Source organism: Dermacentor silvarum, chromosome 7, assembly GCF_013339745.2.
Source record: "Dermacentor silvarum isolate Dsil-2018 chromosome 7, BIME_Dsil_1.4, whole genome shotgun sequence".
Lineage (NCBI taxonomy): Eukaryota > Metazoa > Arthropoda > Arachnida > Ixodida > Ixodidae > Dermacentor > Dermacentor silvarum.
Genome location: NC_051160.1, coordinates 19,334,463 through 19,348,885, shown reverse-complemented (window position 1 = coordinate 19,348,885; position 14,423 = coordinate 19,334,463). Strand labels below are relative to the sequence as shown.

General features: G+C 48.0%; 3 protein-coding genes across 8 annotated transcripts in view; 2 read left to right on the top strand and 1 right to left on the bottom strand.

The window, feature by feature from the left end:
• LOC119457654 (uncharacterized) overlaps positions 1 to 14,423 on the top strand; it is a 52,721-nt gene that overhangs the window by 20,483 nt on the left and 17,815 nt on the right. The gene's annotated exons all lie outside the window — the stretch shown is intronic.
• Positions 1 to 14,423, bottom strand: part of LOC119457653 (uncharacterized) — a 73,670-nt gene that overhangs the window by 45,688 nt on the left and 13,559 nt on the right. For 2 of the 4 annotated variants that reach the window (XM_049670296.1, XM_049670293.1), the window contains exons 3-6: positions 13,836 to 14,064; positions 13,273 to 13,438; positions 11,627 to 11,818; positions 10,654 to 10,857 (exon numbers count right to left, since the gene is read on the bottom strand). In XM_049670296.1, the coding sequence (XP_049526253.1) occupies positions 10,656 to 10,857; positions 11,627 to 11,818; positions 13,273 to 13,438; positions 13,836 to 14,064 (789 nt within the window). In that variant the 3' untranslated portion in view covers positions 10,654 to 10,655. Of the gene's footprint in view, positions 1 to 10,653; positions 10,858 to 11,626; positions 11,819 to 13,272; positions 13,439 to 13,835; positions 14,065 to 14,423 lie in introns of those variants that run through there. The other 2 variants (XM_049670294.1, XM_049670295.1) reach the window with 2 other exon arrangements.
• LOC119457652 (uncharacterized) lies at positions 58 to 3,797 on the top strand. Of its 2 annotated transcripts, XM_037719286.2 has the most exons (5): positions 69 to 153; positions 226 to 445; positions 843 to 1,011; positions 2,372 to 2,557; positions 3,343 to 3,797. In XM_037719286.2, exons 1-5 carry the CDS (start codon positions 127 to 129, stop codon positions 3,557 to 3,559), a joined length of 819 nt encoding a protein of 272 aa, XP_037575214.1. In that variant the 5' UTR covers positions 69 to 126; the 3' UTR covers positions 3,560 to 3,797. The 2 variants fall into 2 exon arrangements, with proteins under 2 accessions (XP_037575213.1, XP_037575214.1); XM_037719285.2 differs by having other exon boundaries at positions 58 to 445.

Genomic DNA, 14,423 nt, shown 5'->3' with positions numbered 1-14,423 from the left:
ATAAATTGCAATCTCATACAGATAAACATATATATGCGTGGGTATAAATATGTGCACACAGAGGGACAGGAAGGCTCACTCGGGACGGGCAAGCTGGGGAGGTAGATTGGCAAGCGGTAGACAGTGATGACGGGCATCCGGACGAAGGGACGCGTAAGCATTTCTACGTTACGAACGAGTCTTGGCTTGTCAATACCACTCGATGTCCGTTCTTCGCACCCAAAGGATGCCCTGATCAACTCGTCTGCTCTGAAGATCGCCGGCTTGGGCGCCATGACTGCCGAGGCTAAGAATGCTTCTGCTGCTGCCAAGGACGTGGCCGAAGCCGGAGTCAAAGCTGTTGTCCATCAGGCCAAGTCGAAGATCGCAGCTCCACCCGCCGTAGCGCACGTGGCTCCCGTTGCGCCTGGCGTTGCAGAACCAACCGAGCCCGTGGTCCCTGCCGGTAATCTCACTTTCCGCATTTTCATTTGAAAGTTAACAGGGCAATGAGTGGCACCGTATACCGGTCATCCTTGAAGCAATGCATATGAACATAATCCGTAAGGGGAGAAGGTAGTTGCATCCCCGGATGTACAAATGGGGGAGATATGTGTTAACGTTGAGATACTAAGACTACATGTTCTAGAGCAAGTGCGTATCGGTGATGCAGAGCTGGCGTGCGCGTGTTCGGTGGAGTGGGAGAGATTAAGCATGTGGTAAGCCCTTCTTTGGTTTGGCTGACTCGGGGAGGAAGTAAATCGAGATCTGTAGGTGAGGAATCGTGCCGATTAACTTGGGTAGCAGTTTACCCAAGATGGCTGGAAAGGCACTCGCATCACCTTCTTCCTTCCTCGCCGCAGTTACAAAGGTGAAGATTGTTAAGACGCCGCCAGCCATCACTGCCCGCCCCGTTCCGGCTCACCCATGGGCGATGACCGAATCCCTGCCCGCTGGTTGGGATGACTTCATGAAGTACAAACACCCAATCTTCGGATACGGATTCACCAGGAGCGCCATCGAGCTGCGCAAGTTAGTGTTGTTTTTTCGTACTATTATAAGCAAACTTCCGACCGCAGACAAAAGCACGCATGCGTCAAGGCTGGCGAATGCCCCCGTAGATCCCAACTCGCCAAGCAAAGCTTGCCAGCCTGGGCAAGGTAAATACACCTGGTAGCCAAGCTCCCATAGAAGCCGATACGTTCAAACCCTGGTGGTTCATCCAAGTTTCTTATGGCTTAGCGTCATCTGTGTGAGGAGGGAACACTTCCAGCGGAAGGAAAAATATGTGACGCCGTGTGCTTTAGAAACGGAAGTGACGTCATTTTGTAACTGTTGAACTTTCCAAGCGCCCCTTTCTGCACACATCAAGAGCTGCATGCAATGCCAGTGATAGCGTTCCCAACTACTGGTGCTATCAGTGGGCGCTCTTACGGTAGGCGTTGAAAAAAAAAAGGTATTGGTAATGCTAAAGTAAAATAGTTGTTCTCTTCTTGTCATGCACATGTAAAATTGAGTACGAATTTTATTTTCGATAAATGAATCTAACAGTTTGTCGCTTTAAATACAAAAACAACGCTTTTTCTTTCACAATGTTTGTTCCCTCTAAGCACAGTCGCGCTTCATTCGCTACTCCCATGTCCACCCTTGCTGATGGCGGTGACAATTCGTTCTGAATCACTTTTCGCCCGAAGCTTCGTGACCCATTTGGATCGACTTTGCCCTGGATTACTCCTCATTCCTTTCAAGTTGGGTTCAACAAATACTACCGTTTTGTTTTTCAGTGGTGTAGTTCGGCTACGGTTCATCAGAAGTTTGTGGGAACATTGGGCGCACGCATGCTTTGGTCTCCTTGTCTCAAGTTTCGTCGTTAAATTCGAGCTTCGCATAAGTGAACAGTCGTGAAGCTTGACTGCAGGCACTCATGGCTGCCTGTAAGGTATATCAGAAGTGCTCTTTGGTTTCGTAAGGTTCGACCAGAGGTTTGGAACGAAGTCGGCGCACGCGTCCTTCGAGTTCCTTGTCTCAAGTTTTATCATTAAAATAGACTCCTCGCACAAAAAGTATGCTCCACGGAGCCGATCCGCAGGCGTCGTCTGCGGCGCCGCTCGTTTGGTGGCGTTGAAGGCCGAACGACTACTGCGGCTCCTAGAGGATGCATGTGCATGGATCCACATCGTATCATGATGTGGCGTTCCCGTTTGTATCGGGTGGTCACAGAGTTGGGTCTGGCACTGATGAGAACAATCCGGTGCTCATTGTTGGTAAGTTGCCCACATGCATGACTCTGGCTTCCTCGCCAGGTGGGCATAAGTGAAACGATAATGCGAGTTGCAATTCTTGCATTTTCAGCGCCACGCTGTTCACCGTGAAACACATTCAAACCGCGCAGGCATCCCCCCTTGACCAACGCTGCTCTGGATCCGGCAGTTGGAATGAACCCGCAGGTGTTGAAAAGCATCTCCGAGTACGTGACCATCTACGACGTCGAGCGTTGCGTCCTGCGAGTCGTCTGCGAGGTGGCTGCCCTGCCTAGCCTGGCCGGGCCCCAGGGCAAGAATGTGGCAGAATTCATGACGTGAGTCTCGTCGTGGTGGCCTAATATGACATGTGCTATACGCAGGCAAGGTTACCATGGCGATTTAGGTGCGCCATTCGATCAGGCGCATTTTAGTGGCAATAAATGCCGCCTAGATAATTCAAGTGACTGCCGTAACATTGTTCGTGAAACGACCACCTTTCATCTACCGGACAGCTGGTTGCACCGGGCTACAGAAGCTCGAGAATGCACCCTACACGCTTACGATGTTCTCGTAAATTGAATGCACTGTACCGCAAGTGGCAGTAAGCTTTCATGCCATCATGTATGTCTGTGTTTTGTGCAGCCGTAGCCAGTATTTAATGGAATTTGCCAAAGTCTTCAAGTTGGCTTTCCTGCAAGGATATTTTCCACCCGAATGCTTGTTTAGACTGCTTTTCTCGCCCTAGGTACATTCACCCCTGCACATTCCAGCGAAGGCCCACGAGCACCAAAAAATGCTTTTCAAAAACTTTCTGCAGAATGTCCGTCCTCATTGTAATCTCCGCGGTTTACGGAGAGAAAGGGAGGAACGTAATAAAGGAAAGGCACGGAAGAGTGTTGAATGGAAAGCATTCTGCTAGCCTGTGGTCGCGGTTATTTGTTTGGAGGATATACTTGCTCGCGCATGCTTATGCAATCGTCCATTGCATAACTATAGTTCCAAATTGAAATACATTTTCTCAACACCTGTACGCTTGCTAACAGAAACGTGTGATAGTGCAGAGGAAACGTGTACCAGATAATCCTCTAATTATTGCCATTTCTCGCTGTTTTCCCGACAGATCGCTGTCTAAGGACGACTCTGTCACCCCCTGGATTCCGTACCGCGACGCTGCTGTCACCGGACAGGTGTCCGCTAACCGTAAAGAGTGCCAGGAGCGCTACCCGACGTGCTCCCAGTCCACCGAGGCACTCGTCGAAATGGCACGAACAAGGATCGCCCAGTCTTCCGAGTCTGTGACCGGGGCCGCAACGAGGGTGCAAACAGTCGACAACTAGTCGCTACATATTGAAATAACAAGCCGCCGTCACGGGCGCTAAGCGTCTGCTGACTGCTGCCACCAGCAGTACATCACCAGATCCATCCATGTCCGCACCAAGTGCATGCAATATTCGCTGTACATAGCCAGTAGTGACGTATATACTGAATTAATGTAATGTGTAATTCATCATATAACGTATAATGATTTCATGTGTAAGCCTTTGTGTCTGCTGAAATAAACAAAGTACTATGCGAATTCGCACTGTTTCCTATGTCATGGGTGAAAACTCGCCAAATAGCGATGCGATTGTCGCTGCTCTAATAGCGCTGCTCTAAAAGGCAGACCCTGCTGCATCCTGTTACATTTTTCGCTGATGTGCTCCTAAGTTGCGCCGAATGGTGTTTTCTGCATAGTTTTGTGTTGGCCGTGGTCGGCGAAGTACAGAGTTTGTGTCCGATCTTGCACATTTTCGGCGATCTGTAGCCCGCTGTATACTGTCGCACGCCGCCGCTACATTAGCAGATATCCAGAAAACAGACTTTTTTTTTAGAAAATAAATTACCAGCGTTTTCACATGCCTGTGGAGAATGTTTTCAAATTGGCCACACGGCACAATGTATTCGCCACTTTTCGGTTGCGCTTATTCGTCATGATTTACACCCTCCAAAACTCAATTTTCTTGCTCTAATTGCACATTTGGCTGTTTCAACAACCTGCTTCAATAGTTGCATTGCCGGCGACCTCACCCCGGTCTTGTTGCTAGTCGAATACGAAATTTCGGGCTGATACGTTGACGGAAAATGCAGGTGAAGTCCGATTTTATAAGTTTAGCGGTGGAACCCCAGCGCCACAACGTCACTGGAACGTCACAGGTTTCCTTTTTTTTTTTTTCGGCCATTGAGGTTCAGTAAAATTTCTTGAATCTTGCAGAAGCCGTCAAAATTTATGACCTCACGGCGAGCAGCTGTCATCAGTCATGTGCTTTTTTTTTTTTTTGCATTGCAGATGGTTAGTTTACTAATACAGCTCAAATAAATGTTCCTTTTAATAGCATAGGCAGGAGATTAACAACGAATAAGTCGGGACAGTTCGTAGCGTCAGGGTCACGCATTATCACAACAAAATTTCTAAGGGGCCACTATTCTCACCATTAGCGTCTTTGTACACTTTTGAGACTACCTCGGAAATGAATGTAGTTTTCCGCGATGGCCTATAAGCGGAAGAAATTACATTTCTCTAGTTGGAATTGTTTCAGCATGTGGTGCCAATATTACATTTCAAATAACGTTTCATCTCAGCGTATTTCGACTTTATCCGAAGACAATAGGTGCTAGATCCACAAATAGGACACACATGGCGCCAAACAATGCCCACATGGTGAATGCCACGTCTGAATGAAGCACGAGTTCAAATAATCGTGGCTTAGCCGGAAAAGTGAGACAATTTTAAATTCGTTTTCAAAAGTCGCGAATATTCGCGCGCACCTAGTTCATAGCGGCGAATTGTATGTGTAATGCTCGTGGAAGAGAAGGAATTCAAAAAAAGAAGCGCACAGAAGAGACCTGCCATTAATAAATTTAACTGATTATCGACACCTCCTATTTCCTTGGAACAGACAATTCTGTCGTAATAGAAAACTAGCGAAGTCCTCTTTACCAAATTCAGATGTCGCATTCCTACATTAAACTTTTACCTGCATCGATCTGGTCTGGCGCCCTACTCCTTGTGCTCATACTGTGGTGAAGACGAAACAACTAAACACTTCTTCCTGTCATGATGGCGTTTTTCCTCACTAAAAAAACACGCTTTAGAAGAAAGATTTCACAGTGCGGGATTGGTTATTACGATTCCCGATATTCTATCTTTTGGTGCCTCTTATCTCGGACATTGTCATATGGATGTTGGTGCAGCGGCTGTGAGGTATGTAATTGAATCAGGACGATTTCCTCGCTAAATTCTTAAATTTTATGACTTCATTCCTTTAGCCATTCAAAATTTCTCAAAAGTGTTCCTTTTAAGACTCCGATAATTTCTCTTCAATTTCTTCACCCACTCTCGAAGGCAAGCAAGCAAGGAAGACCAAGAGAAGAGGTAGACGAGGCAGCCAGACAGCTTCAACCAATTTTCCAGCTATAAAATCGTTTCTAGCATTAGTTCCCCTACAGCTGAATCTTGTAAAATTGTTATGGGTACCAGGTCACTGTGGGCCATTTAACTGAAATGACCGATTCTTTAGCGTGGGCTTCCCTGAATGGTGGGATAATATCGGACCATCCAGTAGTGGGGCACATAACAGCGCTCAGATACCGGAAATTTTCCATTCGTAGAGATGTCATTGAAACAATAACATCATGGACTGAATTTCATTACCTAAAGTTTCCGTGAAAAATACAGTGGTGTCCATCAAGACAATCGGAAGAAATGATCGCAAAATTATGCTGCCGTGTATCCCCATTAAACCAATATTTACACAGGGCTGGGCATGCGATATCGCCTCGGTGTCAATTCTGTCTACAAATAAAAACTGTAGAACACTACTTTTTTTTATATGTCGCCGGTATCAGTTACAACGAAAAAGACTTCTTGAAATTCCGCTTGCTAAATTAGGGGTAAACGTAACATCAGAAATGGCACTAATTTTCGGTGCCACAGTACTGGGCTTCAGCCACAGGAACGTATCTGATGCCGTTTCTGGTTCCATTCAGTCAACAAAATGATAGCATTTTAAATCTTTACTTTTACAATTATCTTAGTGATATTTGAGTGTTCATTGATAGCATTACTATGCTAAGTTTTACTGTTTCGAAAAATTGGTCTGTCTGTTTTGATCACTAAATTGCACAGTAATTGTATTTTCTACAAACAGCATATAAAAATTCAAATACTCAGTTCTTGGCCAATCCCCCAGAGTGGGAACGTGCTATGTTTTAAGGACATCATCATAATCATCCTTAAATATGTCTGATTACAGGGAATGTTAGATTTTTATATATCACTCGAGGAGCGGCAATTCGCCTTAACTATACGGTCGAGAAAAAGTGTCCAGTTCAGGCCAGTTTGTGAATTATACGGCCGTAGTTGCAAAGTGACAACGCCAAATCTGCCGTAGATAACAAAATACGCAATATTCGGGTTGCTTTAACCTTCACGCAATATCCACGACCGCACTCTGCAGCCTCCAAGTGACCAGAATCATAGAAGGAAAGTAGAAGTTAAAGAATGGTGGTTGGTGGTTTATTAGACAGTGACAGTGACAAGAAATTTTATTGGTCCTGAGAAACTGGCCAGGGGGAGCCGAAGGCTCCCTCAGGTCAAGTCGGTGGCTCCGCCCACGATGGCACCGGGAGGCGAAATCCCGTTGCGATGTCGTGGGCCCTCTGGACTGCCTGGAGTTGGATGTGGTGGTGGTCGCTTCTTAGGAACTCCTCCCACTGTTCCTTTGTGGCAAGCATAGAGTTTTCTATGGCTGGGCACAGCCAGAGCATGTGATCGAAAGAGCATGAGTCGGCTCCGCATTTGGGGCACGACTGCGGGAAGTGCGGGTCTATCCTGCTAAGGGACCGCGGAGTGGGGTACGTGCGGGTTTGTAACATTCTGAGCGTGCTAGCTTGTGGTTTATTTAGTTTTGGGTGAGGAGGAGAGAACCACCTTCTTTCCAAGCGGTAGTGTGAGACGATCTCGTGAAAGGTGCACAATGGGTCTTTCTGGATGCTAGCCTCGTTACGAGGAGGGCCGTTGACGGCTGCGCGGGTCGTGAAATCGCGCGCCAGCCGGTGAGCCCTTTCGTTGGGGTTGCAGCCGTGCGGTTGGATTGAGTCTCCCAGGTGGGCCGGGAACCATGAAATGTGGAAATATGCTTCCGTGCCAATTTGACTGAAATTAGTGAGCTTGTTGATCGCAATTCTATTCGCCCGTTGGTGGTTTATTAGACTCCGATAATTTTTTTTTCAATCACCCGATTCTTGGCCAATCCCCCATAGGGGGTACGAGCCACTCTCGAAGGCAAGCAAGCAAGCAAGCAAGCGGTTGGTGGTGACATAGCCTCCTATATAAATAGGAGGCTATGGTGGTGAGTACGGCACTCTTTTAACTGGCGTGTCAAATATTTACAGACGACCGGATTTGCGCCTGCCGGTTGTCCCTGTCACTGCACTTTCATTAAAAAAAAAGCTAAAATGAAGTCGCATTTCTACAGTAACTATATCTCGTGCAACTACCGTGTGAATCGAATGCAAAGACCTCCCTAGTGCACGTCAATATACATTAGATGGCCAAAAGCGATGTGGAATCATCCATTGTGACGTCCATAGGTGCCCACTGCAGAAATGCAATTCGTGAAACTTCATAAATCAATCAATTTATTTAGCAATATCTTCTGTGAATTGTCCGTGTATGGGTATGAGCGCTTCACAACGCTGCCTATCGAGCACACTGTAGTCTCGGCTTTGATCGGCCGGTCATTGCAACAACCTGTGACGTCATCCACCTGTGTTCGTCGTTGCTCACGTGATCGCGGCCTCGGCCGCTCAGCTAAACTCGAGAGAGAAATGTGCTGTAATGAGAGCTCTGATCATTCTCGTACTACGAGAGTCTCCTTCGAGAGCGAAGTCCCAGCTGGTCTTCGCCGGTTGTTGCATGTCGTTGCTCACGTGACGGCAGCTGTTCGCTAAAGCAAAGAGAGAAATGAGCGTTGGCGAGAACTCTCAGCCATACTGGACTACGAAGGCCTCCTTTGAGAGCAAAGTATCATTATTCACCCGTTATTCGCATCATTCACCCGTTATTCGCAAATCGAAAGCAAAACAATCGGTATGGCGTTCGCCTGCGAAAAGTTTAATCGTTTTGTATATGGTAGAAAGGTACAAACCGAAACTGACCATAGACCCCTGCTTGCTATTTTCCAAAAGGAAATAGGAGATATGATACCGTGATTGCAGTGATTTTTTATCAGGCTTCTGCAATATGATTACACTTTGCAGTTCGTGCCTGCAAAGGACCTGGTTCTGGCGGGCAAGTTGTCTCATGCACCTTCGTCAACACAGACGTCCAGTGCCCCGACAGACCTCGACTTCCATGCGGTACAGGTCGTCTCCAGTATCGTAACCACGCCAATGAAGGTGCGTCTGGTAAAGGAAACCAGGAATGACCCGTACTTAAGCGAGGTGAGCGAACAAATTTCAAAGGGTCCCGTCATCGATGGTGAACTCAAGCCCTCTGCAGGGGAACTGTAACTGCTGTCAAGGAATATTGCTGAAGGACTGCAAAGTGGTCATACCCAAAACTATGAAAGCAGAAATTCTTCAATTATTTCAAGGACACCTCGGACTGAATAAATGTAGAGCCAGAGCACGGAGATTGGTATTGTGGCCTCGGCTTAGTGGTGCTTTTGATTCGTTCGTTCGGGGGTGTTGTACTTGCCACAAGTATGCAAATAATCACCAGAATAAGTCCCCTCTCGTGCAGTCCACCCCGGACAGGCCATGGCACCATGTGGGAATTGATATTTTGCAGTTTGGGGCAGCTTCCTATGTCATCGAGTACGATGCCCACTCTAGTTTCCCCGACGTGGAGAAGCTAAGGGGCACCACAGAAAAGAAGTCATATCCAAAGTATCGGCTATTTTATTTTTTATTTTTTTCACGGTACGGCATCCCGGTTTATGTATGCACTGACAACGGGCCCTAGTTAGGATTCGAAGAATTCCGTCTGTTTGCGCACAAATGACTTTCAGCAGATAACGTCAAGTTCGGAATTCCCGCGGTGAAATGGACTGGCAGAGAAGGGGGTTCAGATTGTTAAGCGCACCCTAAAGAAGGCCCTATGTAGTACACTACATAGGGCCTTCTCCCGAGTATGTATGCCGTAGACGCTGAAGGATGGCTAGTTAACTTGTTTTATACAGTCGGGACGATTTCAAACGCCAATGTTTGTCATCTCTTCAACGTTGTTGATACCTTCATGTTAGGTATCAAGAGTACCGGTCCTGTACGAAAAATACGGCGATGTCGTCAAAATAGTATTTAACTTTGCTATAGCTGGTTCATAGCTAATACGGACTCGAACAGCTGACCTAAAAAAAAAAAAAAAAGACAAGAACACTGTGGCTCTAATCTACGCTGTGAAGTTCCTTGGAAAGCGAAGCTTTAAACGACACTCAGAACGATTACCCATTGTGACGTCACTTGAATTCATACACATGGCTCCGCAAAGAGTGGAACCAGAGACAACTGAAATGTACTTAACCACACCCTTTATTACTTCACAGCGACATTATATTCTTACATGTAACTGATGCCCAAGGCTATTTACACTTTATTTACAGGGAAGAGAATGGAGGGCAAAATGGCGACGCTATATCAAGCGGGAATCCGTCGTCTTCCTTCTCCTCAGTGTAGACACACTGTGGCGGCGTCTGTTGCGTATCCTCACCCCCGGCAGTAGAAGCACCGTCCCGGAGCTTAAGCTACACATCCGCGGTGAAAGCTAAAGAGCTTAAGTCTCGCCACGTGAACGATGTCACTTCCAGCTGACGATGACGCTGAGAGGTCGGCGGGGATGACTTCATACGTGACGTCGCTCACTTGTCGAACCACAATATTCACGCTCTTCTTCTGGGGTCTTTACTTTCCGTGGTCTATCCATGGTAGCCTGGAAAGAATTGAATGAGTTGCTACACCATGGTGACGTCACTACGTGATTTCTATGCTGTTGGGTGCTTTTCCACTCGGAGTAGCTTACGCAACTGTAATCTTTACCGGGAAAGCAACGCGGGAGAAGGAACGCTGTAAACGACACCCAAAACGATTACATATTGTGACGTCACTTCGATTCACACACGTGGCTTTACAAAGAGTGAAAGCGGAGACCGTGGTTTCGCGAGGGTTTTGAATGACGTCAACCCCTTTCGAGGCAGCTGCAAACCTAATCTTTACCGAAATGCGTTGGAGTTTGTTCCCATTGTTCACACGCGCCTTGTCATCCATCACCTTGTTTTGATGCTTGTTTTGTGGTTTTCCTTTTGAAAACGATTGCCGAGCTGTATGCCTAATTTCAAATGAGATATCCTGTTCGTATTCAATTTTTAGCCTGGCGTTTTTTACTTACGTGCTGGCTTAAACCCTGGTTGCGGCCCCGATCACGGACTCCGAAGCCTGGGCGATCCGGGTTCGTGCCAATTCCACAAGTGCCTCGGTGGACTGGGAGCACGTCGGGTAGCGCTCCTGGCACTGTTTGCGGTTAGCCGACACCTGTCCGGTAACAGCGGCGTCGCGGTACGGAATCCAGGGGGCGCCAGAGTCGTCTTTCGACAGTGACCTGTCGGGAAAACGGCAAGTGGCAATAATTAGGGGTTTGCCCGGTACACGTCCCGCTCCACTATCACACGTTTCTGTAAGCAAGCGTATAGGTGTTGAGAAAATTTTAACTTGGCACTATAGTTCTCGAATGGGCACTTACTGAGCATGCGCGAGCAAGTATATTTTCCTATCAAATAACCTCGACCACAGGCTAGCAGAACGAGCTATTCTTTCCATTCAACACTCGTCCCTGCGTTTCTCCCTTTCTATCTGTACACCGCAGAGATTACAATGAGGACGGACATTCCGCAGAACGTTAATGAAAAGCATTTTTGGCACTCGAGGGCCTTCGCTGGAATGTGCCGGCGTGAATGCACTTACAGCAACAAAAAGCAGTCTGCGAGCGAGAGTTATCAGGTGGAATATGTCCTTGCAGAAAAGCCAACCTGCATATTTTGGCAAATTGTCCATTATTTCCCGGCTACGGCTGCACGAAACACAGACATACTTCATGGCATTAAAGCTTACTGCCATTTGCGGTGTAGCGCATTCTTCAATTCACGCGAACATCGGAAGCGTGCAGGGCGTAATCTCGTACTTCTCTAGCTTGGTGACACTAGCTGTCGGGTAGATTTTCCCTTCATGAACAAAGCTACGGCATTCACTGCAATTATCTAGGCGGCGTTTATTGTCATTAAAATGCACGTGATCGAATGCCACACTTAAATCTCCATGGTAACCTCGCCTGCATATAGCACATGTTATTGGACCACTACGACGAGACTCACGTCATGAACTCCGCCACATTCTTGCCCTGGGGTCCGGCCAGGCTAGGCTGGGCAGCCACCTCGCAGACGACCCGCAGGACGCAACGCTCGGCGTCGTAGCTGGCCACGTACTCGAAGATGCTTTTGAGCACCTGCGGGTTCATTCCGACTGCCGGATCCAGGGCAGCGTTGGTCGAGGGGGCCTCCCTGCGCCTGCGCGGTTTGAATGTGTCTCACGGTGAACATCTTGGCGTTGAAAATGGAATAATTGCACCTCGCATTATCGGCCTTGCGAAGAAACCGGTGTCATGCTTGTTGGCAATATACTAACAATGAGCACCGTATTCTTCTCATGAGTGCCAGACCCGAACTCTCGGTGACCACCCGATACAAAGGGTAACGCAACATAGATCATCATCATATTATCATTTGCAGCAGCACCAATTGCGATTCCACATGGTTTCGTGGATCACATTGCTACTGCTAAACAATGAAGAAGCGACACGGACTACGGGTGACTGGACATGTTCTCGCTATGGTCTAAAGTAGAGACTAAAATTACCACACATCATTACGATGCTGGCACAGGCAGCGCGCGCTTCCGCTAGGAGCCGCCACGGTAGTTTGGCCTTAAGCGCCACCAAGCGAGCGGCGCCGCAGGCGTTGCAGACGACGCCTGCGGATCCGCTTTGTGAAGCATGCTTTTTGCGCGAGGAGTCTGCAAGTGCATGAGAAAGTGGTTCTTGCTGGCAGCCATGAGTGCCTGCATCCTAGCTTCACGACTGTTCACTTATACACGAAGCTCGAATTTAATGATAAAACGTGAGACAAGGAGACCAAAGCACGAGTGCGCCTAATGTTCGCGCATGGTGAGAAAAGAACAACTCTGTTTTACTTGATAATTATCTATAAATACCTTTTTACGGCGTCGACCGTAAGAGCGCCCACGCATAACGGACGCCGCTGCCGCTTGCAATGCAATGAAGTGGGCAGAAGGAGCGCTCAAAAAGTGTACCTGTTACAATACGCCCCCCTCGAATGTGGTGCTTTAGTTGTCGACGTTAGTCTGAATTTGGTGACGCGTGAATTTTCATTGTTTGTGAACTTGTTCAGTCAAAAGTATTGAGTTGGGACCACCAAATAATTGTTCTCTTTAGATTTTTTCATGGGACAGCGCAGGCCGACGGGCTTGGAGTCCGACGAAAGGACACCCAAAGCGTTCGTCAGCCAGTAAGCAAAGTATGTTCTGCGCAAGGGTGTGGTTTCGACACCCGTGTGGCTGAAATTTACCTGCATCGCCTTCCGCGCTTAAAGCTCTATGCGCCTATCACGTCCAATGGTGGGGCATTTGAATACACAGCTCTGATGGCAAGCCTCCGAAAACAAATTTCGCGTCACTTCTGTTGCTAAAAGATATGGGGTCAGATAATTTCTTCCGTCGGAAGAGTTCCCTCCTCACACAGATGGCGCTAAGCCCCCAAGAACCGCCGATGAAACTCCATGTTTTGAACGTATGGGCTTCTATGGAAGCTGCGCTACCTTGCCCATGCAGACTGGCAAGCTTTGGTTGGCAAGATAGCATCTACGGGGGCATTCGCAAACCATGCGTGCTTTTTGCCCGCTGTCATAATTTTGCTTATAATAATAAGAGAAAAAAAAACACTAACCTGCGCAGTTCAATAGCACTCCTGGTGAAGCCGTATCCGAAGTACGGGTGTCCGTAGGTCATGAAGTGGTCCCATCCAGTGGGCAGAGCTTCGGTGAACCTCCACGGGTGAACCGCAACGGGGCGGGCAGTGATGACTGGCGGCTTCTTGATAATCTTGACTGTGACTGCAGTGAGGAAGAAAGAAGGTGATGCGAGTGCATTTCCAGCCATCTGTGTTAACGGCAAACTGCTACCAGAGAAAATCTGCACAATTCCTCCGCCTACAGATCTCGATTTACTTCCTTCCCGAGTCAACCAAACCCAAGAAGGGCTTACTATCGCTGAATCTCGCCCGCTCCACCGAACACGCGCACACCAGCTCTGGATCATCGATACGCACTTGCTCTGGAACATGCAGTCCTGCTACCTCAACGTTAACACATACCATTTCCCGTTCATACATCCGGGTATGCATCTACCCTCTCCCCTTGCGGATTATGGTTATATGTATTTCTTCAAGGATGATCCCGGTATACGGTGCCACTCATTTCTGTGTTAACTTTCAAATAAAAATGCGATTACCTTGAGGGACCACACGCACGGTTGGTGCTGCTACGACAGGAGCCACGGGAGCAACGGGAGCCACGTGCGCCACGGCGGGCGGCGCTGCGATCTTCGACTTGGCCTGGTGCGCAATCGCCTTGACTCCGGCTTCGGCCGCGGCCTTGGCAGCAGCAGAGACGATCTTGGCCTTTGCCGTCATGGCGCCTAATCCGGCGATCTTGAGCGCGGCCGAATTGACCAGGGCAGCCTATGGGGGGCAAGAACGGAGATCGAGTTGTATTGACACGTCCAGACTCGTTCGTAACGTAGACATGCTTACGCGTGAGAGGCCCCATATTCGCGAAGTTTCCCTGACGTAAGAGCGTCCCTGAGTCCGGATGCCCGTCATCACTGTCTACCGCTAGTCAGTCTACCTTCCCAGCTTACCCTTCATAAGTCAGCTTTCCTGTCCCTCTGTCTACGCATATTTATACCCGCGCACGCATATATTATATATATATATATATATATTCCGCATAAGATATCAGTCTAGAAAGGCCACCAGGCGACACTAGGGCTGTGTCGGAAGACGACACCGTGGATGCGGGAGGAGCCCGTTCCAGTAGT

Bases quoted from the DNA above. Each gene is read 5' to 3' on its own strand.
- LOC119457652 (XM_037719285.2), top strand. From the start codon at position 127: ATGACGGGCATCCGGACGAAGGGACGCGTAAGCATTTCTACGTTACGA. The intron at 1,012-2,371 runs GTTAGTGTTGTT...CAAACCGCGCAG, and splicing joins AGCGCCATCGAGCTGCGCAA to GCATCCCCCCTTGACCAACG. The intron at 2,558-3,342 runs GTGAGTCTCGTC...TTTTCCCGACAG, and splicing joins AATGTGGCAGAATTCATGAC to ATCGCTGTCTAAGGACGACT.